This window comes from Petromyzon marinus, chromosome 21, assembly GCF_048934315.1.
Source record: "Petromyzon marinus isolate PM22_M1 ecotype Great Lakes invasive population chromosome 21, UKy_Petmar_22M1.pri1.0, whole genome shotgun sequence".
Taxonomy (NCBI): Eukaryota; Metazoa; Chordata; class Hyperoartia; order Petromyzontiformes; family Petromyzontidae; genus Petromyzon; species Petromyzon marinus.
In genome coordinates, this window is record NC_133687.1 from 10,411,348 (window position 1) to 10,439,334 (window position 27,987).

The 27,987-nt window shown below is 45.2% G+C and overlaps 1 protein-coding gene across 2 annotated transcripts; it reads left to right on the forward strand.

Annotated features, from left to right (window-relative positions):
- Positions 1-561: 561 nt before the first annotated feature.
- Positions 562-26,958, forward strand: EIF4G2 (eukaryotic translation initiation factor 4 gamma 2). 2 transcript variants are annotated; one of them, XM_076068546.1, is made up of 21 exons: positions 562-709; positions 8,315-8,437; positions 13,630-13,752; positions 14,262-14,364; positions 14,862-14,993; positions 15,303-15,369; positions 16,060-16,211; positions 17,238-17,348; positions 17,914-17,997; positions 18,471-18,569; positions 19,808-19,976; positions 20,804-20,967; positions 21,433-21,555; positions 21,783-21,911; positions 22,463-22,564; positions 23,603-23,821; positions 23,988-24,246; positions 24,736-24,940; positions 25,369-25,577; positions 25,971-26,092; positions 26,552-26,958. In XM_076068546.1, exons 7-21 carry the CDS (start codon positions 16,128-16,130, stop codon positions 26,618-26,620), a joined length of 2,148 nt encoding a protein of 715 aa, XP_075924661.1. In that variant the 5' UTR covers positions 562-709; positions 8,315-8,437; positions 13,630-13,752; positions 14,262-14,364; positions 14,862-14,993; positions 15,303-15,369; positions 16,060-16,127; the 3' UTR covers positions 26,621-26,958. The 2 variants fall into 2 exon arrangements, with proteins under 2 accessions (XP_075924661.1, XP_075924660.1); XM_076068545.1 differs by lacking the exons at positions 562-709; positions 8,315-8,437 and adding an exon at positions 9,949-10,015.
- The last annotated feature ends 1,029 nt before the right edge of the window (positions 26,959-27,987 follow it).

A 27,987-nucleotide genomic window follows, 5' to 3' on the forward strand; every position in this document is an offset into this window, starting at 1 on the left:
TGCGCCCGTCTTACGTCACGCGCCAGTGCCGACGTCGACGCGCCGGTGGTGACGTTACCGCGTCGATCCTGACGTTATCGCGTCAGTCTTGACATAATCGCGCCGGTCGCGACGTCATCGCGCCGGTTTCGCGTCAACACGCCAATGTTGACGTCATCACGTCAGCTCTGACGTTCACGTACCGGTCCTGATGTCATAGCGCCGGTCCTGATGATGTCATCGCGTCGGTCTCGACCTTCGTCCCGGTCCCGACGTCATCGCGCCGATCACGGACGTCGCGGCGGAAGTGCCGACGTCATCGCGTCGGTCCTATCGTCATCGCGTCGATTTTTGACGTCATCGCGTCGATTTTTTCTAACGTCATCGCGTCGGTCCTGAAATGTGACGTGCCGGCCGTCGTTCAGCATTCGTAGCGAGCGAGCCGTGGTGGCTGGTGGTGCTGGTGGTGTTACGCTTGCTGTGGCTTCTCTGCGCGAGGAAGTTTCGCCTCCGGAGAACGCGAATCCAACACGAACTCAAAACAGTTGGGGGAGGGGAGGGGTGGGGTGGGGGTAGAAGTGGGGAGGGGGTTTTTTTGTTTTTTTTTCCGCCCCTGTTGTAGTTAAATCGCCATAACCACAACACGTTTTAATTTGTCGTCTTCGTGTTTAATAAACGTCGGGTCCGCGGATCCCGCGAGGCTCGCGAAGCTGACGGGGCTGTGAGGAAGGTGAGAGACCCACACCAACACCCACCCCGGCGTGCGACGCACAAAAGGCGAAGCCGTAATGGCGACGTTCTCCCCGCCGTTACCGCCGCCGCCGCTTCGCCTCGTTTCTCGCTCGGCTTAAACAACAAAAAAAGAAGGGACGACGAGATAATTTTATCCGATGCGCCGTGTTGTGTTGTGAGGGAGCGTTTGCTGTCGCTGAGGACGAGGATGATGATGATGAGAGACGGCCGCTCGCCGCCGCCTCCTTTGTCTCCGCCGCGTCTTTGTGCGCTGCAGGCAACATGGCGGCGCGGCTTCACCGCCGCCACGCCGCCGTCCTTTGTGCGATCTGTTCCCTCGTGTCGGGCCCCACATTCGAGCTGTTTTCCTCGCGGTTTGTGTGGTTTGTTTGGGTTTTTTAAAAAAAACGTCTGTTTTATTTGTTCGGAGGTCCCACCGCCACTTTGCGGTTGGCGGGAAAATTGGGATTGGCGTGCGCCGAGCGGGGAGGCCCAGCGCAGGCACACGGTTGGAGATTTTAGTAAAGTGGCTTCGACCCACGCCGGAAATAAATAACCTGAATTATTAAATAGCTCGTTTTTACAATTTACCGCGTGGCTCAATACTACCTTTAAAAGGGGAAAATATGCCCAAGCGTATTTCTTTACTAAAAGTAAGGTCACTTTTAAGACCCTTTGAAGGAAGCCGCATGGCTTGGAAAGGTTCCTTATCCAGCCGTGGGTTTACGAAATGCGTTCATCAAAATCCATATGAATTCTATTGTTTGCCGAGCACAATCGGACACGGTTTTTTTTAAATGTTACACCACTTTTATTGTACTGTGCACGTTTAAAAAAAACAGATTTATCTTCTCTCGAACGACCACAAATAAGCAACCATCTTTTTCGCCTTTTATAACCCCACCCACACGTTGGAGAACATACTCGACGCTTTCACAAAATGTGGTTAAACGTGAAAAGCGCAGCCCCTGAAATGGCACGCGGCTCGCCTTTTTATTGCTGGCGGAAGGGCCCCTTCACTGGCCAGGGGGGGGGGGACGCCTTTGAGGAAGCGCGTGGTGTTACGGTCCGATTACAATGGCGAGTAGCTTGAAAGCACGCTGCTGCAGCTGCTGCTGCAGGATCCATAGACGCAACGGACGTCTGAACAGATTCGTCGTTTTAAATACAATTCGTGGCACAGGCCCCTCCAAGTAGTAACACGACATTATTAGTCGTGTTTTGTCGCGATACAAGTCAAATAGGACAATGGGAATAGTCCCGGAACGCTGCGTTCTCGACACCATGTTTAAATAACGCAATCGGATGAGAGCGCGCTTCGCATGCCGCTCGCTCACCCCCTTCTTAGAAATATATAAATACAAAATAATGTGGGCACATTGGCCCATCTGACAAACGTGCACCACTAGCCAATTCGGTACAGTCTAACCAATATCACCTAATTGAGGCCAAAACCACCTTTTCGGGGAGATTAACCTTCGGATAATTTATTTAAATTGTGATCGATTCGTAACTTTTTACGTCGTATGGTTTTTTTGACACGAGTTTAAACGAATTAAACAAAGCAGCAAAACGTGTAAAATCGTAGTTCTTATACAAGGCCTGTTTTACGCCTCTGACCGCGTGATCAAATGCATATATATTGTCTGCGCGCATGATTTGTAAGGGAACGGAAACCGTGGTTTTGTACTTAAATATGTATCACTTTATCGGAAACGGCTGTCACACCGCTCCCCCCGCTGTTAATGAATGGCGAACGACACGACTTGCAATCTTGAATTCGCCAGTCTGATGCGATCTGCTGCCGCGGAAGTTCTGAACGAGTTCCCAATGGGGATGCGTGAAGTAGTTGTCGTTCTTCTTGACGTGGGGGTGCGAGACATGGCCAGATGTTTTTTTAGAAGGTAAATAATCGAAACACAAATTAAGCACGGCAAGACTGCTTAAATGTGTTTTTTATTTACATTCACTTTTAATTCGCTTCAAATGAGCCTCTTAGTCCAAGCCGCAAAATCTTTGGGGATAATTTATGCCTAAGATATCTTGCATTGCACCTCCGATTCGCACGTTTGGCTACGTACGGCGCGAAAGAAGTTCTACATAGAGGGATTTATTTATTTCCACTGCCGAATTTTTTTGCGTATTTATTATAGACGAGGCACGGGCACAAAATAACCCTAACCCCCCCCTTCCTAACGTGACGATACGCATCTGCCCTATGGGCTGCCCTGCGATAATCCCTTTGTGAATTCGCTTGACGTCACCGACAAACGCGAGCCGGGAAATCGCTCGCGCAGTTTCCTGTTTGTTAAACGTTCGCATATTAATTATTAATTTGCCTGTTAACCTAGTTGCATTAAATATCTAGTTTGCTATGGCCGTTCTCCACACGCCTTGATTGGATTATAAAAAAACATGCACTGCTAAAGGCACACACGAAACATTCCCCCCCCCCAAAGTGTGGTTATTAAAAATTTCTCTCGCCTCGCGTTTGCACTGTTTTTCTACGTACGGGCCACGTCATCACCTCGTTTGTGTTGTGGGTTTTGAAACTGCTCGCTACTCTGCTCCCTCTGTGATGTCCATCTAGTTTGTGCCCAATTCTTTTTGCACTGGCCATCTTTTTGTCTCCCTCGTCCTAATGAAGGTGGGGGGGGAGGGGGGGTTACATAATTTGCATTACAAAATATTTGTAATATGGGACCATTTTAAACATCTTAATACGTGTATTAGTTAATAAATGCACACTATTTCAGTACCAAGCTCGGTACAATTGTGCAGCCAGGCTACTCCCCCCCCCCGCCCTGTGCCTATGAATTTGCATATCGGGGTGGCAGGGGAACATTGGGGCAGGCAGTAACAGTGGCCAAAGAAACCCCACCCATTCCCTCCCATCAGACAAATATTCCAGTATAGCCATAACAGACTTTTAGGGCAGTTCTTCTAGCGAGCACCTATCAGGGCTGGCACGGCACACAAGTGGTTAGGTGGCCAACACCACGCCTGGCCGTCTGTCTCCCTAATGTCGATGTTTACATATCGCCACTAGGCGGAGTCAAATCTTAGGGGAGGCCCATGACCTGTTCAGATGATTGTCACTGGTGTTTGGCCGTGAGCGGGAGTCGAACCCGGTTTGTCGGGTTCGTAGCGCAGCGCGCTAACCACTACACTTACGCTCCCCACTCCCATCGTCCCACACAGTGACGCAAACCCATTCTTTGTCTTCTACCATCCTGTCACAGTAACACAAAAGCCACACTTGGGCCCAAGACATTGTTCAGCTGTGGTAGTGGCAGTTGTAAATGGTCTCCCATGTTTATTCTTGGTCGGTTGGTATGGAAGTCCATGTGCTACAATATCTGATCGGTGTTACAAATATTTTGGACCACTAGATCTTAGAAATTTACATTGAAAGTCTTTTTCATACACCAAGTTGTGTAAGATATGGGTATCACGCTGGTGAGGCGTTAATTGCCTCGCCTGGTATACAGGAGTTCGTGGGTTCAATCCCAACCTTGACGCCTGTATATTTGGAGTTTGCATGTTTCCGTGGTTGTATGTATTTTTCTCCCGAATTCTCCAGTTTTTCCTCTCCACATTTAGAAACACGTGTTTTCGACTATTTGCTATAAATTTCCACATAAGCCACTAAGTTGAACTATCACTTTTGGCAGCCAGGTCGCTTACGGCAAATAACTGTATACCCCAGTGGCCCTTACCTGATAAAATAAAACGGTTTAGTTTATAAACGGCTTTGCTCAGGCATGATTTGTAATAGTCATGGAAAACCAGCACATAAGGCCCCACATTCCTTTTGCGCCCAAAGCAGTGGGTACGGTCTCTGGTGAGCAGCAAGGGTTGGAGGCCCACTAGTCGTGGCAACACGATATTTGATCGTGTTTTTGGTAAATGGAGATGGTGGTTGAGTCGGCAGCGAGTGTTGCTGTTTTTTTTAATGCTTTGTGGGCTTAGTCATGCCATGTACTCTGTTGGAAGCACCTTTGAGACAAGCACCTTTTCATAGTAATCCGCCTTAACATTTACAAAATAGTTACCTTTTTGGCGTGGCATGTATATTGTTTTCATGACATGCTATTTGTGTTATCTCACGGTAATTTTTTTACTGAGTGCCAAAGCGTCACTTGTGAATGTTAGGTTTGTTTTAACACGACAGCATTCACAGTTCAGACTAATATTAAAATGTTGGCTCAAGATGCTTTGTCGTGAATCTGTTTACTTGATGTTAATATTTTATATATAGCAATGATCATGTGATAGTCATGCTTTATAAGCTTTAAAAATAATGCTCATAGATTGGTGGCTAACTGATCACTGGAAGGGACGCATCTACTTGTTATGAAAGGCTGTGTGCGACCTGATCCCAGCGAGACGACTTCAGGTCGGTGATTTCCGGCTCAAATGAGCATTGAGGTGGCGCAGTGTCAACACCCAGCCAGGATTTGAACTCTCAACCTTCCAATTTGAGACGCTTACTCTAACCCCTGAGCCACTTGGCTAGTTTAGGGGGGTTGGGATGGTCCTGCATTAAAATGTTTGATCTTTAACTTAGTGGATTAAAGCGGAAGTGGTTCAGCAAATGATAACTAGTTATTTTGAATTGACTGCGAGTTGGAAGGGGAGGCATGACGCAGCTGTGCCTGTTGAGCCCCATCACTTTAATCGGTGGTGGTGCTGCTGCCAAAAATGTAAGATTTTGCCGAGGAAAGGGTTTAAAGTGTTTATTTAATGTAATTTAGGTGACTTTGTCCTGTAAACTGGCACCATTACAACAATCCAAATTCATTCATTCACCTTTGGAGAATGCATTTGGTCACTAAATCATTACCAAAGAGTATCTTAACCTCTATAGCAAGCAACTGACAAGATGGAGTGCCCAAAACGACTCTGCCAATCGAATCTGTCCCCGGCACGTTTTTGCTGCGCAAGTGAAGAACAGGAAAAACAACATGTCCGTCTCCCGAGCATTGCACTGCGTGCTAATGAAGAGACTCGGACGGCAAGGGGAGGGGGGAGATCCGAAGAGATTTCGGCTTGTGCCGTCTGCCCTGCCTAATGGGGGGGCGGCGGCGTTTGGGAATTCCCCTGGCGCATGGGTTTGCGTGGGTGTGTGGCGTAGCCGCACTTGTAATGCTGCGCCTTGAAAAACACCCCCAGGGCAAGGTTAAAATCTGTGAAGGCCACTTCCGGGAACAAAAATTGGCAGCGCCTTGCGTCTTATATTTTGACAGTCGTAAGATGACACTTTGCCACAAAAGGCGATGCGAAAAGCTTCATGGACCGTGAAACGTCGGAGGTGGTGAACCCCTGGGAGGATTTTAACAATGTTGGCCTGGCACTGCGAAGATCCTGGGTTTAAATCCGGAGCAATTTTCAGTTGGAGAATTTGTTTGACTGCTCAATAGCCAATTACTCTTAACAAGCACTCAAAAAGTGTGCTTTGATCACTTCGTTTATCAATACTCATTAACGTGTATCAGCCAGTGAAACCACCACCATCTGTCTTAAGATTCACAGAGTTCATGGCCCTAGGTATTGCATGCATAAAGATTGTTCTACAGTATTGATTGAGGCTACTGTTTCTCGAGAGTTGTGATTGACAGTGTAGTTTCTCAGCACATAAAGCGCTATTGATAAAGAATTAAATACCGTGACGGTTTTCTACATTTACGACCTGTAAGAGCATGTCTCCCTAATCTGGATAAAATTTATTCTCGTCGGTACCAATTCCATCAGCCTTGCTTGTTAATGTTTCCCCATGGCGATTTGAGCTATATTAACACTTTAATCTGGACAAAATATTTATAAATAAGCAAAACAATGTGTGTACGTTACATGCACGTTTTTATTTTTTTGTGGCTATTGCCACAACTACACCCATTGATTTATCTCATGTAGTAGGTGGTGCTCCTTTTTACTTTTTCAGGGAAGGCTCTGTGTTGACTGTTAAAGGAAAGAATAGATGAAAAATAAATGTTCTTGAAAAAAATGTGTCCAGGCTGTATCGAGTTATCTGATACGAACTTCAGACTTCCTTAATTCGACTGGTTATTTTCAAGTTCCGTAGGAGCCTCTGCGTGTGCAGGGGAATTTGAAACTCTTAATGGCAGCTCGCACTCCTGTAATCAGGTTGACCTCTTCGTTTTAAGACCGTAAGAGTTCGGTTAGGCCAAATAAAGGGGGGGGATATTTTATACCGAGACCGTCGACTCCCCCCTTGAGAACGTGGTTTCATTTAAACGATTGCCCAGTGCCGCTTTCAAATCCGCCAACCCAGGAGGTGCTTCCTGCTCCTCTACCGAGTTAGCTCTCGAGTCATCCAGTCATTTTGTAAATTGACTTCACTGTTTTTTATTCCTTATTCATACTGCGTTCAACTACCACCATACTGTGGTTCAGAACGTTGTCTGCGTCTTTATTTCTGCTCTGCTTTTGAATTCCCTCCTGGTAATTTCTTCCCCCCCCCCCCCCTCTTAATTTCTACTAACTTTTAAATCAAGAAACATTTTTTATTACAACTTTAATGCCGTTTCGTGATGGCTACTTGGCATTGTGATACAGAAAATAAATGCATATCTCATCTGAGCCATTGTGATCAGTGACGACAACTGTTAGGTGTTGAGATAGGTGTGACAAAGGTGTTGATAAAATCTACGAAACAATGAAAATAATATCCTTAATGCATTTGACTCATAAAATTTAAAGATGAGACTATTGTGTCGAACGCATTTTAGATTCGTCTTGTACTGCTGGCAAGATGGATCTTCTCGGAAATGCATTCCATTCAGCCTCTGTGATTAAAGCCCTAATTACTCCGCCTGAGCTGAGAGATTTTCCACCCGCGATTATGGCTCCACCGATTATAGCTCCCGATGCACGCAATGTTACCCCAAGGCAGTGGTGCAAAGCTACAACCACCAACTGGCAAATAGCGGCCGTGCCGTTTTATACTCTTTTATGGACAGAGCTTTTGTCACTGGTCCTGTCCACACTCTTGCTCGTACTAAATGCGATGCCGACAGAAGGAGCAATGGAGGTGATTGTCATGACATTGCCAGAGAGCAGCCTAGCCTTTATGATAATTCAGAGCTAGAATTGAATACCGTGGTTTGCCACATCCATACAGGTCCCACTCAATGTAATATAATCCCTGAGGTACATGGATTCTGGTTTGCCTTGTACTGCCACCTTATCCTCTAGCCCATAAAAAGGTTGTTATTCTCAAAGACGTCTGGCTAGTATGGAGGAGTAGGCCAAATACCTTCTAGAGTGACTTTAAAGCTCCTGCAATTGGGAGGACCTGCCAGTAGTATGTGAGCAAGTAACTGCAGGGCTGCACTGATACCATTATTATCAGCTAATGTATAATTCCGGTGATCAAGACCGAAAATGAAAGGCAACATAGTTTTTGCCTTGAAAATGGTGCCTTTTGAGAGGTGTGTCGCCAAGTGCAACTCTTTGCATAACTCGCGGTCTCTTTGGCATGCTTGATTGGCGATGTTGAGATGAATACACAAACTGGAATGTGGTTTAAATGTTTTTTTAAATGTATCTCCCTGCTTTCTACCCCACCCTTCTTTTGCAGACCGTGTTCCTCCCCCCGCCACCCACTTTGGAGAAGTTTATTAACATTTTTTTCCTTTTAATATTTGTCGCAAGCCGCCAAAGTGGAGAGTGCCATAAGAGAAGGGGGTTCTTCTCGTTTCAGGTGAGTCTTTGTCTTTCCATTTACTGCCTGGAATGAACTTTAAATGAATACTGTTTGCCAAAACAGTAAGCAGCTCCTGCAGTCAGTCGTGTGTGAGTAGTAGCCTAGGTTGTGTGTCCTGGGCTAACAGCAAATTGTAATTCAGCGTACACTAAAGATATATACTCTTTGTTTTTTTCGGTAAAGCCACGTAGGTAAAATGAAAAACAACTAAATTAAATCGACGTTTCGGAGGCAACACAACCTTCCGTCTTCAGGTGGAAACGGTCACAGTAAAATTGCTGTATCACTTGATACAGCAATATTGATACAACTATATCATTACAGCTGTATCAATATTGCTGTATCGATACAGCAATTTTGCTGTGACGGTTTCCACCTGAAGACGGAAGCTTGTGTTGCCTCCGAAACGTCGTGATTTAATTTAGTTTTTCATTTATTTTACCTACGTGACTTTACCGAAAAAAACAGAGTGTGAACCCTTGCAGTCACAAAAGCTTCAAATCTAGAACTAAAGATATACGTTCAGTGCATTGTAATGACACAACATTAACGTCACTTGGAAGCCCCACTACAATACGTTTCAAAGCAATGGAAATTCGGTTATACTGCTAAAATGCCACTAGAACATGCTTGGGCCTTTGAGGTCTTCATGTTTTTTTAATGAGTTTGAAAGCCTTGTTAAACATCTCATAACACCCTAGGCATAAATTCTGAAAATTAAGCTCGTTATCGATATCTTTAAACTTGGTGAAAATTAAATGACTGGCCTTTTTTATTCCTTTATTAGGCAACTGATGCTTTTAGAATTGGTCATTTTTACATGAGGCTGACTAGAAATGTAATTATTCATTTTCTCCACAATTTAACAAATGGTTGCAATTTGTGGTCATGATTTGACTCCTGAATCAATATTTTTTTTTCCCCTTTGCATTTAGACTCTATGGTCTGTTAAATTAACAGTAGTACATAGATTTGTATATAATTGTTATTGCATGCATGGTTTGACAAGCACTGTTACAATGCAATTATTAAGCAATTTTGATTTATATTGTGTACGTTGTATTGTTTGTGTTTTTTGTCTATAACCAATTATCGTAGTAGTACCACCACACTAGACGAGTACTTAGTTTAAACTACCCGAGGTATGAAGTCACGCCGAGTCTACCCTGGCCAGGATTTTAACTCATGACCTTACGGGCTAACCAGAGCCATTATAATAATAACAATTTAACACTCTCTGTCATTTTGCGCCATTCTTATAGCGAAAAGCTATCGTGAAGGCACTCTGGATCGACGATGAATAGAATCTGACAGTACGGGGGGAAATGTTGCTCTCTGGTTTTATTCCGTTAAGCAATTATTCAAAACTTGGACCATGACACCGGTACATCGTGTAGCCAACTTCTTTAGAGCGAACGTCACAGGAACTTTTTAACATCCACTGTGAAGCAGACGGCATGTATTTTTGGTTAATAGACCCGCAGTATTAACCGGGGCGGCCGCTGGGCTCGAACCGCGAACCTCTGCAACAAGCGGCAAACGAGCGATGGCACCACCGTTTCCTGTAGCTGCACGGTAATTTAAAAGGCGTTGGCCGACCTTATCTGCTGCAAACTGTGATGTCATCATTTGTATAAGAATACCCTTCTGTGCCTGTATCATCGCCCGAATTCAAGTTTTCCCAATTGCAAGATGATTTGTCCTATTTCAAATGACCTATGTCCTTTAAAAAGGGCTTGATCTTCATTCCATCAATTAATACAACTTGAGGTAGTTGAAAGCCAATTGAGACGAACAGTCTTGTTCAGAAGAGGCAGGTGGGGTAGGAAAATACAATCTGGCAAAAATGTATTTAGTGATAGTCTAGCACACAAAACTAACTCGACATTCCAAACAATAGTTAGATACTGTATGAAATAACCAAATTATATATAATGAGCCAACAACCATCGCACAATTAAATGGGCGAAGCATTTAAAGAATATTCACGAATCGGATGTAACAATTAAAAAGTTAAGCAATTGTCATGCATTGTAAATATATTGGAGTAATACCATGTACCTGTAATAGACTCACTCGCCATGCTTAAGCAATGAGTGTTTCTACCATTGCATACGTTGACCGTTTTGAAGCCTTGGGTAGCTGTTACTGCATGCATTGTTAATTGACGGTGTGAGATTTAGTGAGCTCATAATGGCAGGGCGATGGAAGTGAAAGGAATTTAAAGTTTACGAGTTCGTGCTGTCAACATGCTTGAGCAACTGCTGCTATATAGGGTGTCAGGACACCGCTATGTTTAGTGTTGCTGTGGTCACGTTCACTACGTACACGGCTTTTTATTTGTGTCCAGTGGCTGCACAATGGGAGCCAACTGGCTCTATAGCAGCATGGCAGTGTCTCCCTCGAGCTCGGTCAGGGCTTTGTTCCTCGTGGGATTAGTAAGTGGGTTCTGTATCTCCTCCTGCTTGAGTCGATTGGAGGGGTTTGACTGGCTTTTGTGAAATGCTGGAGTCACCATTGAGGAGAGATCACTGAGAAAGACTTAACCGATTAGCACTTAAATTGATGTTTGCTGAAACAAATGCTTGGTATAAAAATAGTCTACATTTGAGCTCGGGGGGGGGGGGGGAACCCATATCTGGGTCAAGTAGAGACATTCTCCCCCTGTGGGTTCTGTAGAGACTCCTGGGTTTAGTACAAACTCTTCCCCTTGTAGGTGTTCTCTCCTCGTGAATCCAGAGAGACTCCCCCCATCTGGGTTCAGGAGACACCTTTGAGTTGATTTCAGAGACATTTTCTTCAAACTAAAATGCGGTCTAGGTCACGTCGGAGGCACTCTGCTCTGGGCTCATTAGGAGACAACTTCTTATGGCTTTCAGAGAAACGGTTAAAAACCTAAACTTTAAAAACACTGGCATCATTGCCGCAGTCCGACCACAGCTCTATGTAATCTCTGGGCCCTCCAATTTGGTGGGGGCAGGTGATCACGCGTGGGGGCCCGTGTGCTGTGCTTCAGTGGGTAGGGGAGGAGGTAGGGGTGCGTCCACCCAATGTCTCACTACTGCCGGTAATAGATGAGCACTTTAGCCCTAACCACCAGATGCAATACAACCTAAAAATATTCGTAATCATTTGTGGGTGAAGGGTGGTGGGGGGTAGCCCTTTGCAAGCAGCAGGCAGAGTAACCGCTAGTGGTTTATTTCGTTTAGTTTGCTTGACTCGGCGAGTTTCTTCTGTTCGCCACTGGATTGTGTTTGATGAGTGTGCTTTGTAGTATATCAATTAAACGTATTCAATAGTCTTGGGTCCTGCATTTAGATGTTTGGCTAATTTGTCTGCAATGAGTTTTGTGCGTGGGTTCAAACCAGAGTACCCAGAGAATCCACCACGCATACAAAGGGGGTGTTTACATACGAGGGTTTTTTTAGGTTAGATCGCGTAAATTTTAATGTGTCATTCAACCCGCCGACAGCCAATTGGTAAGGTTTGCCACGAAAACAAAACATGCATTACGAGTACAGCACACCGGTGTGTTTTGGAGAGGAAACCAACATTAACAAAGGTGTTTACACTGCATAGGTGGATTCACTAACCAAATTTTGTGTCCTGCCATCTCCTGGCCAACTTCACAACGCCGTTGGTTTTGAAGTTTAATAATTCACTTAATCTGGCTTAGTATTGTTATTGTATACACGAGTGTTTTTGTAAAGAGCCACCTCAGCTATTGACATAATTTATTGAAATAATACACTATGGGAAACAACTCAGAAAAAATAAGTTATTGGATTGAGAACAAGTTCATAAATTTCTCTGGTGTACTCTAGGCATAATTGTACCTTTTGGAGAGGGGAAAAAAACACCCATAAAATGCATTGTGTAATATTCAATGTTTTAATTAGTATAAAGTAGCAGCCGCTATTGGCTGCGGCGATATGTGAAGCTACTCTATGAAACGTATAAATCAAAAGGTGTATTCTTACGCAGGTGATTCGGTGCATTTGTCATTAATTTAGGAATCTACATTGATGGGTTGATTAAACCCCTATTTGGCAACAGTGTATTAAGTTTATTGGCAGGCCTTATGAATATTAATAACATGAAAAATGCCTCTGCTCTGGAAAATAGTTCAGAAGCCAAATTTGCATTGGGTCGGTGATCGGCAGGGCATGGTATATGAGCGTGTTGATCGGTATGATACAGTTTATAGTTTACACCACATTTTTATTTCTTGGAACTGACTTATCGCCACATACCAACTCATTTGGGAAAATTTTCTCTGGCACCATACTTGAGTGGTTGCCATCCCCCCCCCTCCCCACCGGTGTCCACCACAAAAACTGAACCGGTTGGTGCCAATAGGCTGACATGACGATGCCCATAATGGAATTGTGAACTCAGTTTTTCAAAATCGTTTGCTTGAGATGTGTTTATGTGAACTGCATGTATTTTGAACGTCTTTCACACCATATGTGTAGCCCACTTCAAATCAGAGGTGCAGTCTCAGCTTGATGATTCAGATTTTTTTTTAAGTTTCAGTTTTTGCCATACCTCTTCTGGCTAATAGTATAATGCTTACATGTTGTACCTATCACTGCTCATTTGCTCGGTGAGTAGTACAGAATGGGAAACTGCCAGTCACACCATTATATAAACCCATAACGCATGGGTCTGTCTTCTGACCACCTGCCAGCAAGCTTTCACTACTCCACAGGGCCTCCTGAGTAAACCCTGCCTAGCACATGGAGCTGTTGGGTGTAAGTAAGTGTAATTGTTTCCGAGTTATTACCTCTTGCCTGTGTATAAACATCACCACACCATCTCGGTTTGCCGTTCCGGCCTTAATAAGTGCTCCCTAACGCAACACTGTCCAGCAGTCTGTGTCAGCAACAGGGAGGGGGGGTAGAGCTTCTTGCTCTTTATCTATTTGTGTTTATTTACACATGCCATTCTAAAACAGGCACAGCTTCTGTCTCGTACACTTGTGGCCGTTGAGTTTTCGCCACTCGTGCTTGCTCTTTAAGTTCACCTTATCCCCCAGCACAATGTGGCTCAAAATGACACGGCGATGTCACCACCAACACAGAGCGGTGGCTCTTTAGTGCGAACATTTTTTTCCAAGAGCCCCCAGCACCTTACCCCCCCTCGCGCCACTCTTAACACGACCGCACCTGTTTTTTTGTATTTTGCAGCGAGTTCCTGGGGAGCCCAGGGACCAGCATCCAGCGATGGGTCCCTTCCAGAAGCACTAAACGAGAAGTCAACACCTCTGCAACCCCCGACAGAAATGAGGCCATTTTCCGCAAAGTCCGAGGGTAAATATTGGCGGTTGCCCAACTTGAAAATCTGTGACGAGTTGCATAAATCACCATGAGTGAAAATCTCCCATTTTAATTAACAGATTTCACCGGGAACTGTCGGAATGTTTGCATTAAAGTTGTATGCTACTGTGACCCCTGGAGCCTGATGCAATGCAGAGAGCATCTCAAGCTTTAAGAAGGATATATTAATGGGGTTTAATGTATAGCTGTTGTGAAATCACAAGTCCGCATAATTGTTGCACTTTCTCTGGTATACTAAAATGTGTTTTGTTCCTTAACTCAAGTTGATGGTCTGGAGTCTTATTTTTGTAAATGTTGATTTTAAATGTACATGATGATCACATTTATTTCAAACAAAAATACAACATGCGTTTTTTATATGCATACTCTGGTGATAATTGTGTACACGTTATTTTACACTCCCTAATAGACCTGCCTATCTTTTGATGACATACATTTTTGTTCTGTTTTGTGACTTTGGTTTTCTCATTTGCCATCCACAGAATTTTGAACAAGCTAACTCCAGAAAAGTTTGACAAGCTATGTCTTGAGCTCCTCAATGTGGGCATAGACTCCAAGCTAATTCTCAAAGGTATCATCCTCCTGGTGAGTAGCTTTTTTTTTACATGTGTGCTGAGCACAGACCCAGAATGGCAAACGGCTAACATAATAGCCCTGTTTTTATAATATATTGTTTATTGAGGCAATGTGCGGGCCTGATACATCACGTTGTGGCACACAACATGATAGCCCTGTTAAAAGAGAGGATGGGAACACATTACAAAGTGGGGCAGTGCGAGAGAATAAGCTGAAATAAAATCGAGGCAATTGCATGATGTTTGAACACTGTAATGATGAGATTGGATGGGTGGAGAAATTGACGAGTGACGTTCAGCTGTAGTCCAGTGATGAGCTATGACGGGTGTGTGGTTAGAGAAATCGGTGAGTGAAATCGGTGAGTGCTGGATCATCGATCAAGCCCACTGCTTTCATAGTGAATTCTATCAAGTGCGGTGAGCAAACGCTTAAATGGCAAAAGAGACTGAGGAATGTTTCTCGGGTAACGGTTCGGTGTGTGGTTTACCCTGGCTTTGCATGTGCAGATCTTTGAGAAGGCGCTTGAGGAGCCCAAGTACAGCTCGCTGTACTCCCAGCTATGTCAGAGACTTGCCGAGGACGCCCCCAACTTTGACGGCCCTCCCCTGGAGGGGCCCGGACGGCATAAACACAATTCAGTACGTCGCCCCACAACCTCTGTCCATGGGGCTCTATTCAATACACGCCACTGGAATATTTTGAAATATGCTGGTAGGGGTGTACCAAGTACATGATAATGATGGCGGTTTACATGATATTCATGGGGGTTGTACGAAATACGTGAAACTGATGGGTATCTATCAATAACGAATTATTCTGATGTACAAAATAGATGCTAACAACTGGGTTTACTAAATCCATGCTATTGATGGGATATGCTAAATGCACTCTACTGATTGATTCGGAGTGCTGATACCTGCTTTACTGTGTTTTTCTTATCTTTGCAGTCTTTCCGCCGACTACTAATAGCTAAACTTCAGGATGAGTTCGAAAACCGCACCAAGAAACTCGAAGGCGAGTACTTCTGCTCCCTTTTGGCCGGTTCCTTCGGGGGCATGCCATGAAAACCTGCGTCATGTGTGTTCTCATTATAATCCAGCTTTTTTAATGAAGGTGTGGCCCACTTTGACAAGTGGTGTGTTGTGTGTAAAGATGGGTGCCTTGAAAGTGCATGTTGCACGTATAGAAAGTATGATTTTCAGCTTGTGTTTCAGTGGTTTATGTAGTGATGGACTTCATACTGGCCTATTTATGCATGTGGTGTGTGTAGTGATGTGCTTATTGATAGCCTGAGTGACAGAATTGATCAAAACCCATAGGCTTGACAGCCTTCTGCAAATGGATCATTTCGGAAGCATTTGTTTGTACACGCAAACTGTGGACTAGTTTCCTCATTGCATATCATCACCGGAACACAGCTTTAATTGATGCTTGAGATATACTCCCAGTAGGCCAAATGGTTAAAATAACATATATATTGTCTGCTTATGAATATTGTGTGAGTGGTGCATGTAGTAATAAGAGTTCTCGCTTGCTTAGTGTGTGCCTAAGGTTCTTACGAGCCTATGTACGAGCGAGTCAGTATTTGTAGGAATCGGCTTCTTGCTCGCCCATGTAGTGGATTGTGTTACATATAGAGATGGAACCTGTGGCCAGTACTCAATATGGCTGTAACCCCCCCCCCCCTCTCCCCACCCGCTGCAGGCTTTGACAATCGTGACTCGCCACTGTCCCCGGAGGAAGATGAGCAGCGAACCATTGCTAAGCTCAAGATGCTGGGCAACATCAAATTCATTGGGGAACTTGGAAAGCTGGACCTCCTTCACGAGTCCATTCTGCACCGCTGCATTAAGACCGTGAGTGTCACTACCTGGGCACAGGATTAGATGGGTGTGTTGTCCGCTACCCTTCGAATCGTGTACGGCTTTGGCACTGGCACAACTGAGCCACGCCGGGACTTTGCCGAGCCAGCCCTGTATGGCTCAAGGGTTGTCTTTCCCCTGCAAAAAATCTTACTTGTCGCTGATGTCACGGGTAATGAACAAGTCTTTAGACACGTGTAGGAGAGTTGCCACAACCCTCATCTGTACCGTGAGGGTTCTCCCCCCCCCCCCCCCACTCTTGGCTCTGCTTGGATTTGCCAGTGGAAAAGGGGCAATAGGGTCCACCATAGTCCTCAAACTAAACTACGATGGTTTTCTCAAACGATATTACGTAGTGCAGCTGCTAGGCTGAAAGTGTCACACCTGTTTTACTATCTCAAGTTTAAACAAATTAACCTTATGGCGGGACCCCGGGTTCCCGAATAAACGGAAGTCAAAATCGTAATTAATTTATTTTTGGCGACTCCATCCCACCGTGCACATAAACGCCGGCACCCACCTGGCGCGGATCATTCTGTTGTCATGTCGTCCAAGCGCAGCGAGGATGAATGCCGTAGTCATAAACAAAACTTTTAAACTTTGATTAGCGCATCGTGTAGAGCTCGTCGAGAGGAATATATGGCCATATTGTTCGCCTTCAGCAGACATAAAAGTGTCGCAACGCAGTTTATGCGAGAGCTGGGGGCCCCGGGGTCCCACCATAAGGTTCAAACATACAAATGGTGCAGTCATACGATTAACAAAATGGAGGCTTTGTTCATAGCCTGGCATCCATCTTGTTTAATTGTTTCACTTTCATATTTCTGCACTTTCACATCATTGTTTTTTCCCTATTCCATCGCAAGTCTTTCTTGCATAAAGATAAGTCGTGATTGATTCGAATTTGGTTGCAAATAATGATTTAGTGGATTTACCAAATTGTAACGTGGAGCTTGGAACGTTCTCGCATGTCTGTATTAAAACCTGCCCATGAATGAATGGTCCCTTGGTGTCGTGCAGTTGCTGGAAAAGAAAAAAAGAGTGGCCCTCAAGGACATGGCGGAGGACCTGGAGTGCCTCTGTCAGATAATGCGGACGGTGGGACCCCGCCTGGACCATGACAAGGCCAGGGTGAGTGTTTGCTGCCTTCTACAGCCTTGATGTAAGCCTTTGTTGGGTGTGGTGTCATGGGAGAGTGGCACTGTGTTATCCTTGCTTGGGATACTGAGCTAAAACATCCGAGGCTCCTGAGTTTGAGCCCTGGGACTGGGTATTTATGAAGCCTGTGTTTCACTGGGATGCGAAACCAGAACATCTGAAAATCTTTTGTTTAAGATGTACTGGTTGTCTAGGAGTATAATGGTCACGTCAAGTTAATGAGCAAAAACGGGCAAAAGACAGAAGGCAAAAATAAATCAATAAGGCATAAAACAACAAGCCTGTTGCAGATGAACGGGCATGACAGCCACCAGTAAATCCCAGCATCAACAGGAAAAAAGTGCAAGCCCGTACCACCAACAGACATTGGATTTATACTTTTATTCTTGCTGAGGATACAAAAATAAGTGGTGTAAAAATAGTTTAACTGTAAGTGAGCTGCTGTGAATTCAGTGTAGGGAAATCTATCTAAAACACTTTATGGCAAAATATGATTGCAGTCATTTAACCCGTGTGTGTGTTACTGTCCCGCCTACAGTCCTTGATGGATCAGTACTTTTTACGCATGCAGTCCTTAATGGCCAATAAGGATCTGCCTGCACGGATTCGATTCCTGCTACAGGTGAGAAATCTTATGTTTACTGAGGGCAGTTGTACTAAATTATCTTATCCACCAAGATGCATTATCTAGTCTGTTTAAATATTTGTGTTTCAGCCAAGTAAATATTTAAACGGATATTGCTTTTTATGAGACTGGAAAACTGGCTTCCATAAAATATGCAGTGTTGCCTGCTTCGGACTACTGAGGTAGTGCTGGTGAGGTCTGTGTTCAAATCCATGCAGTCCACATGGGTTGCACCTGAAACTCAAGTTTTCACATGTACATGATTACTGTATTCTCCAGATTATAAGATGCGCTTTTTTTCCCCAGTTGTCCACTGTTTTTTGCATGACAATTTAACACCCTTGTTTTGTTGTAACGTCGATTTTTTTTTGAGAATTTTAATTTACTTTTGTAGAGTTTTATAACCTTGTTTGGCTGCTCTGGTTAGGTGCTTGTATTGAAAAGTATCTCGGTGGTTTTCTATGTGTAAGGACACGGTGGAGTTGCGACTCAACAAGTGGGTGCCCAGGAAGGCGTTTTCGGACAACGGACCAAAACCCATCTCACAGATTAGACAAGACGCCATCAAGGTACATGCCGTTGTCCGCTGCTGCTGCTAATAAAGATTTTAGTCTGATTTTTATCATTGACTGCACAAATAACGGTATAGATAGTAAGAAAAAATTCTCAATTTGTCATTTCAGACTGTGTTAATTTATTTTTAGGTAAAGGCCCATTGAGCTAAGCTGCTCCTTTTCAATGGCGAGTCTGCCAAAGCGGCAGGCACATTATATGGGAAAGTAGGGTTTACATGGGTTGCATGGAAGAAAAGTAAAAAAAAACATGAATAAATAAAAATATCAATGACAATATATAATAAAAATCAAATGAGTGATTGACATTCAACATAGGGCATATCCAAGGGGTGTACTTCTACCCAAGTGTGCCTAAGTCCATTGAAATGGTTTTCAGAAGTAGTTGCACGACATCAACTTCTAGAGTCGTTCTTTTGCACAGGGTGGTGCACTACTTGTCGCAGGAGTTCCTGGTGGATATTGTGTCCGTCGTACCATTCTAAAAATAAAATGCATTTGTGGTATTGTGGTGAGCGCGCACTGGGCTGGCCTGAGAACCCGGCTATACCTGGGTTTGATTCCATTCTACAACGAACATAACTTATAACTGGTCCTGCAACCCCCCCCCACCTGCCCTTACACTGAGCAACATACGGTAGAGCATAAATTATCCTTATGGCGGTACCCTGGGGTACCAAATAATACAAAATGGCCGAGGCAATTAAATAAATGTTTTATTTCTGGGACACGATTTTTTTCCAGGGGTGTACTTAACTCTCGACTGGGGTACCAATCCGAAATCAGTGCTTCTCAGCGATGTCGAAACGCAGCGAGGACGATTGTGCTGAAACCCTGAACGCTCGTATGCACCATAGTGCTGCATCGTGTACAGCTCGTCGAGATGAGTCGATGGCCGCATCGCCGACCGTTGTGAGAGCCGGGGTACAGCCATAAGGTTCAAATATCAAAAACCCCAACACGTGTCAATAGGCCTTAAAAGGAAACATTTATAATAGGTGACGCTTTGGAATCGACTTTTCATAGCACTTCAGTGAAAATATTGCCTTTTGTTTTTAAACTCCAAATTGTATTTTTTATTGATCAAACATGGTCTGTATACCATTGGTTAATTGAGAGTGGCTAGAGTTTTGATGCAGTTGGGGGAAGAAAAGTGCAATAAACAGGTGTTGGTGTTTGCACTGGAGCTTGCCTTTCGTGGCTCTTCATGTCTGCGTGTGTGCATTTGCTCGCAGGACCTGGGAGTTTTCATTCCGTCCCAGCTGCATGGGATTGGCCGTTCCGAGTTCTTCCAGGACGATCCATTTGCACCATGGGGGGCGGCGGCCATGGGCCGGAAGGGGCTTGAGAGGGACCCCCGGGACCCACTCGGTGGGCTGTCCGAGATGTTTGGACAGATGCCTGGTGAGAGGCGTGACGGTCTGATGTGCAACACGGCACGCATACACTCGCAGTGTAGCTCGTTCAGAAATCCGAATATTTATACTGGAGGAATCCGATGAGCTATAAAGTAATTTTTCACGTATGTCCAGTAGGGGCGAGTAAGAACGTTACAACAATAAAGAAAACAAAAACATGGAGTGCAAATTATAGAAAAGGTAAACAAATAATGAGAATAGGTTTTCCCCTTTTTTGTGGCAACAAAACAGGTGCTAAGATGTTAACACCAAACTGAAACCTTTAACAAGGAATCATGTCTGCATTAACCACAATACTTGTGGTCAGAATGCCAACAAAAAACGTACTCTGATAATATATGCATTGTCTTTGAAACTGATTGGTCCAAACCAGAGACACCTTTCTTTTGAGCCTCGTCTCAAAACGTTGAGACCAGAAGACGCCAAAAGATGTAAATAAATCACTTAAAAACATACACATTTTACTAAATTATTAATCTTACCAGGTAAAACCCATCGAGGTGTTAACATACTTTTCAGAAACAACCTTGGCCACAAATTATAGCTCAGTGGCTTATCACGTGTAAATGTATACTAGCAAAATATTCTAAATATCAACACTTCCATAAACACCTTTCTGAAACTTGTACAAAACAAAAGAAGCTGGGCATTGGTGCTGTTGCCACACCACACTCTTGTGTGCCATGCCGGCCTTCCTAGGTGCTCGCTTAACAGGAATTGCTGCCCCATCAATTTCACTTTGTACACGTGTTTACGTATAAGGTATCTTTTTGTGTTTTGTGTGCTGACGAGATGTGCATTTGTGTTCCCCAGGCCGTGAGCTGGGCACGGGTCCCGGTGTGATCCAAAGCCGCTTCTCGCCCCCGTCTGCTCGCCACCGGCCAGGCCCAATGTACAACGGTTTCACGGGTCCCGGAGGAGTGCTGCCCGCATACGGGCTGGACCCGGGCAAGCTTGCATACTCACGGGCACACCAGGTGAGCTTGCTAGCAGCATAAACACATGCGCCTGACAACATGTTCTCTCCATTGTCTATCTCTTCTCTGTAGAATACTGCTGAGGAAAATCGCAAACGTTCAGCAGTGAAAGTTCTCTGATCCGTCACATTCAAGTTAATGGAGTTGGACAAACATCCCTAATATAGGACCACAAATCTTGGGCAATTGTTGGAACCAGTTCTGCCTGCCTTCCTGCTTGTGATTTCCCACACCTACTTGTGAAAACTGGGCATTATACAAATTAGTTACTTGATGTAACTTGAATGACTCCTTAAAAAATTTAACATCCACAAATCCTCTTATTAAATTATATGGCCAAGTGTTCTAATTTCATTAATATTTGGTTCTTAAAAAACATTTTCTAACATTTTATATTTTGCAACCTACCATTAAACACAATACTGATCGCGTGTCTGATACCGCCTCTGACTGTGCGTTTCACAGGGTGCTCTGCAGCAGCAGCAGGGCTTCCTGGCAGGTCCAATGGGAGCTGGCTTTTTCGGGCCCCCTGGAGGAGTGGGGCCCGGAGGGCAAGGATTCAAGAAGGGCCCTGTCAATGCAGATGAGGTGGGTTGGTCCCTCTGACAAGTGCTTGCAATCGCTCTCAATTTTTAGACTTGGCAGTTGCTTGTAAAATTACTTTACTCCACCAGACTTCTCACCTGTAGAAATGCGCAATTTGCAATAAATATATTTGTCCGATGGTCATGTTGTGGCTTGAGCGCAGCGTGAGGAAGCGTTGGTTCTAGAGGAGCGAGTTGTTGAGTGTCTTGGTGATTGCTTGGTTCTCGCAGATCAGCCTAAGACCGGCGCAGTCCTTCTCACTGCTACGTGGCCAGGGATCCAAGCTGCAAGCGCAGATTCCAACCATGATGCCACCCAGCACACAGCCACCGCGCACACTTACTCCCCCGCTTGGCCCGGTATGTGTACACTAATGCGCACACACGCATATGCACCCTCGCCTTGCACAGAGACAAAAGATTCCCTCTCTCCACTGGTGTAGCCATACGGGCTACTTGGGCAAGTTCTGCTCACGGCACCTGTTTTATGATACGCAAGAGTAGTTGTGTGTCCAGCACCCATACCCAACCACCATTATCTCCTCGTGTTGATGGTTTGTGCCAGATAATCTTTAGAGACTGAGTAGACCTTTTGGGGGAGGCCCAGGACCGTTTAGCCGTGGTCGGGAATCGCCTGAGTCGCCGGGCTTATCTCTCTCAGCACAAGCCGAAAGACGCACTCATGGGTTTTGAACTCCAAAGCTTCACATGTACCTGGCCCTACTTTCTTTACTACGAGCATCTATGGTTACCTCAGCCCCATTGTGTTGGGTGTTTCACAAATCTGCATGATCCACAAACTCTTGCCTTGATAGACGTGCCAGTTCACAGGTGGCGTGTAACCATGCCCCCCCCCCCCCAGCAATAATATGGATAGTGTGTCAATGTAATATGTTTGTGCTTGTGTGCAGCCCCCTACCCTCGGCCTCAAATCTGCCCCTCCCCCCATCCAAGAGAAACCTGCCAAAAAAGAGAAGAAAGTACCAACGAAGGAGGAGCTGCTGAAACAAACGGTAAGTGCGCTGGTTTTTCTCAAACGCTTTGAATTCCCTCGCATCTAGTGGTTGGTATTCTCCCGCTGGAATTCTGCATCTTCTGGAATCTGTGGGTAGGGATATTAAGTGGTCGAGGGCAAGGCTTGTTTTAGTCTGCAGTAGTTTCACCGTCCGTGCGATGTTGCTTGTGTGCTCCGAAATAGTCACGGCATGTACGACTTAGTATTTTCCAAGTAACGTTCCGGGATCTTGAACATTCGCTGTGAATGCAGACTGCGGCGAGTAGCATTCATGGTTAATACACCTGCAATATTAACCGGGACCACCGTGGGCATGAATCTCCCCAACAAATGCCACCGCTCTGCTATATCACATCATTCAGAGTAATTACGAAAACGTCACGATAAAATAAGCTGCCTATTCTTGGGTCTTTTTGGTAAAGTCAAGTAGATAGGCTTAAAGAAAATAAAAAAATTACAACGTTTCGATCGCAACACAATCAATCGTCATCATGAGAAAAAAGAGCGGGAAAGCAGCTGAGCCAGGCTGTTTTAAAGGTTTGAAATGGGTGTAGCCCAAGGGTCATAAACGAAGTGGGCGGGGCTAGTGATGTTAAAGGTGAGAAATTTGCATGTAAATGTAAGGTCGGAGGGCTAACTCCACAACGACGAAGGCGGAGAGGTGGCCATTGTATTGTGAGAGATTAGCATGTCAATGTAGGATCGCAGAGCCACCGCCACATCGAGGACACGAGCGACGGTGGCTGTGTTAATGTGAGACATTAACCTGTTAATGTAAAACCAGAGTCGAAAATAACTACTAACATCGGAAGGTAGGATCGAAACATCACAGCCAGTTATGACTTAAACTGGTTAATAACGTCCTTCCAATGTTATTTTCTTTGAACCTATCTACGTGACTTTACCGAAAGACCCAAGAATATGAATTTCTGCAATCACGAAAGCTTTAAGTCAAAATAAGCTGCCGTTCGAACACGGAACTGATTTCTGTGACCTTGTCACGGATTTTGCTTTGTCTATGCTGGGGCCGTGGCAGGAGACGATCGTGCTGGAGGTGCTGGGCTCGGGCAGCCTGGAAACGGGGGCCTCGGCTATGCAGGAACTGCGGGCACCACGCCCGATGCTGCCCGACCTGGTGGCGCACGTGATGGCGCTGACGCTGGAGCGCTCGGATGAAGACCGGGAGAAGGCGGCCGCCCTGCTCTCCGCCATGAAGCAGCAACACGACCTCGTCACACCTGACATCTTTGTCAAGGTGAGGCCACGGCGGTCAGGGCACTGTGGTGGCAGCAGTGTGGCGTGTGGTTTTATTTTAAGGAGTTAGCTTTTTTTGACAGGCTACAACATCATCATTCAAGTACATTAGATGGATGCAGAGTAAATCTGACAATATGTATTGCTTTGTTTTATTGCCCTTGCAGGCCTGGTGCGGCCTCCTGGATCGCTGCGCCGAGCTGGAGACAGCAGTGCCACTGGTGAAGTCATCAGCGGCGGGACTAGTGGCACGTGCTGTGGCAGGCGGGCTGGTGGGCCTGGCGGAGTTGGCGCAACCCCTGGAGAATGGGGCGCACTTCCCGCTCTTCCTGCTGTGCCTGCAGCAGCTGTCGCGGCTAGTGTCTCGTGATGAGCTCGCAGAGCTCTTCCAGAGCAGCCGCATCAACATGCAAAAGATGCTGCCCGGTGCGTGGGGTGGTGGGAGGGGAGATCCGGTGCAGTGGTAGTGGGGGGGATCAGTGGGACAAGGCATTGGGGTATTGCAGAGGGCAGGGCAGTGAGTGGGTGGGGTCAGGAGTATTTTACGTTGTGGGGAATGTAGTGGCTTCAGAGATCATCCCATTTGATGTACAGCCCTTTTGTCAAAAGACCTTTGGTTTATCCAGCCAAGTGGCTCTGTAAGAATCAGGGGTTCCCAAATCGAAAGGTTTGCGAGTTAAATTCTTGGTTGGGAGGTAGACTGCACATCCTGCCTCGTTGATAAAATGGGTACCACTCCATTGGGGTATTCAACAGTGGTTGTCTGGTTGACCTAAAGATAAACGTGAAATTTCCACCACTGTCTCGGGGCTGTAAGTAAACGGGCGATGAGAACCGTCTCAATGCTTCCTCACGTGGGCGGGAAATTTACTAACCCTTTTGGGGGCGCTGTGTCCCGTCGTGCCGGCTCTGCAGAATGTGACCAAAGCAAGGAGCGCATGTTGGAGATCCTGGAAGGCAAGGGCCTCTCGTACTTGTTCCCCCTGCTGCACCTGGAGAAGGAGCTCAGCAAACAGATCGAGCAAGACCCATCCCCCCAGGCGATCTACAAGTGGATCAAGGAGAACGTCCCCGCGCGCTTGCACACCGACTCCAGCTTTGTTAACATCCTCACCGTCAGGTAGAGGACCTCACCCTCCACATTTAGAAACATGCATTTAAGAGTTTATTTGGCTAGTATAAATTTTCATGTGATAATCCACTTTGTTGAGCTATCATTTGTGGTTGGGTCACTTCTGAAAAGGAGCTATATTCCTCAGTGGCCCTTACCTGGTAAAATAAAAAAAAAGCTTGCTTTTGGTGTCCACGGCTGATAGTTCACCGAGATCGTCCCTTGAAATGGAACTCACTTGTCAAGAGTGTGCAAGGTATCAAGTGATACATCTTTAATACGTGCATGTCGGTGTAGTTCTTAGTATGGAAACAAATGCTTCGTTGCATGTCTGGCTATTACAAGCTCGCAAGTTTGTATGACAAAGACGGGAGCAGTGATGAGTTGGTTAGTGTGCTACCTTAAGAACCCAGCTATATGGGGGTCTGTGTGCGCAGCTTCCTGCAGTACATTACGGGGGCAACGACACTGGCGCCAGGCTTGGACCCAAGTGTGGCGCCAGTGCGGGATGTGATGGAAGCAGAGAAACAGCTGCTGGCCTCCTTCAAGCCCGTACTTCAGAAGTTCCTGCACAGCCAGACGAGCCTGCAGGTGGCGGCGCTGTATGCCCTGCAGGTGCACTGCCACACGCAAAGCTTCCCCAAAGGTAAGCGCCATATGCAGCCCAGTAACGCCAACCACCAACACCACTACCTCTTACCTAGCCCCATTAGAATGTACCATGATGAGACGTTCGCAAGCACCAGTACCACAAACAGCACTACCGATAACACTAATCACCACGACCCTCACAACCACTAGTTACCACACACCCCGTACTAACCCAAGCAAACACCATGTCTATTCGCAAGCACCAGTACCACACTACTGATGGCAAACACACCTTAAATGCCTGTGACCATTGACCCATCAGGCTTACATGCTAAACTGGACCTCACCACCCTCTAGTGGTGTTTGCTTCATGGCGCTTGTCCTAACAGGTCGGTCTGTAATGGAGGCTTACGGTGATGGTGGGGAAATTGTTGTGTGTATGCTGCAGGCATGCTTCTGCGCTTCTTCATGAACTTGTATGACCTGGAGATCATTGAGGAGGAAGCCTTCATGGCCTGGAAGGAAGACGTCACAGAGGAGTTCCCGGGCAAGGGCAAGGCTCTCTTCCAGGTACGATAACGCCATTAGTTCTCTAGAAGACCTGTGTCAAGGTGGCCAAGTAGATTAGAGGTCTGAGTGCTGAGCTGGCATTGCTGAGAACTGGGGTTTGAAACCAGGCAGCTACATGTGATTCAAGCCCGGGTTCTCAATTGTAACAAGTTGATGGTCTCAGCCTGGTCATAAATGACAAAACAAAAATCTGCGTTAAATTTGGTTGCACGCACAATTTTGCTCAATTCCAGCTATGAATTCAAAATATTGGTTGTACTGTAATGTGACACTACTCAAGTATTGAAGTGGCTTGAAAAATGCAACACAAAAAACAACCTTTTGTGTGATCTAGAGGTCACTTTATGGTACCTGTGGTATCTGTTTCCCTCATATTGAACGGATTTGCCTTATTACACATGTTGTGGTGAAAGATTGTTTTGCAGCTGGCGTTAACATCCCATGCGCGCGTGCGTGCAGGTCAACCAGTGGCTGACTTGGCTGGAGACGGCTGAAGAAGACGAGTCTGAAGATGATGATGCAGATTAAAAAGGAAAATGAGAGAGAAATTAGAAATTTTTAAAATATAAAAATAAGAAAAAAATTAGAAATAAACCTAAAAGACTAGTGAATAATCAAAGGGTAACTGTATTTGATATGTTTGATCAGGCATTGCATCGCATACGACACAAGGTTGAGTGTGCCAGGGAAGGTTTTTTTTTTGCTGCATCAAATTTAAATTACCAATAACTTGAAAAAGCTGCAGCATAAAAAATATATGAAATGATATTTTAGATGTGTTGGTGTTCGGAACAAATGATACTAGCAGGAATGGCAATGAACTGTAAAAATGGCCACATGAGAAATAAACATAAGCTTGAACCATGCTTAAGGGTCTGTTGTTCTTTTGTATGTTGATGGGTGTTACTGACAATTTCCTAATTTGACTCCAAGAGCGTTTGCATTTGTGTAGTATCTACTTAAACACGAGTGTCCACTCCATTCCGGTGCAATGGTTTGCACACTGGACTTAATCCAGAGGTTACTGATTCGATTCCATCTCCCTGTATGGCGATTGAAAAGGTAGGAATTTTTCTTAAGTCCCCCGCCCCTTCTCCCCCACCACTGCCTACCCAGCAGTATAAATTGTGTAAACAACCAGGCTTGACATGTGTATGATGGGGTAAAGTGTTGGTGCTCTACCCTTTTCAAAACATCTTTCTAGAGCTTTGTACCATTACATAAAAAAACACTTCACAATATTTATGGATGATTCCAGTGATCCTGATCGCATATTAAATTGGGCAAGACGATTTCTAAAACTGGTCCCTTTTTTATTTGCAACAATAAGCCACGTGAATACAAAAGGAGAGGCTGCTCCCATTTGTCATTTAAAACGTTTTGCAGCTGTGAATTTTTCAACTATACACCACCCTGCAGCCAACCACTTTTGAAACAAACTTGGGTAGTTTCATTTAATATCTTGATACTGGCAAAAGGGTCGCAGAGTTTTACTTTGGGTAAAAACAAATGAGGCATGACTGGTTGTTACGCTTTTACAGATTTTGCCACTAGGTGGCAGCAGACGTACGTGTCCTTAAAAACCATGACACGTGAAATATTGCAACCGGTTACAGGAGGCCATTCCCTGGTCCCGAGAATAGTACCGGCCGTTTAAGGGGTGCTGTCCATTCTTAGCCATTCTAACGGTATGACTTGCTTTGCAAAGCCTGGCTTTTTTTTAGTGTCGAGAAGCTGAAGCCATTTACAGCTGTTTTTGTATATTTACAATACGTTCCTCGGACCTTGTTTTGTTCTTCCCCTGCACCTCCGATTAGCACGGATGGCTATGTACGGTGTGAAAAGTTCAATATACATAAATGTTCAATTCACCTTAAAAGCAAGGCTGTGAATAA

Coding starts and splice junctions, on each gene's coding strand:
- EIF4G2 (XM_076068545.1), top strand. CDS start 9,987: ATGGCACCACCGTTTCCTGTAGCTGCACG. Junction 13,753..14,261: donor ATTTTCCGCAAAGTCCGAGG/GTAAATATTGGC, acceptor TGCCATCCACAG/AATTTTGAACAAGCTAACTC. Junction 22,565..23,602: donor AGGAGCTGCTGAAACAAACG/GTAAGTGCGCTG, acceptor GGGCCGTGGCAG/GAGACGATCGTGCTGGAGGT.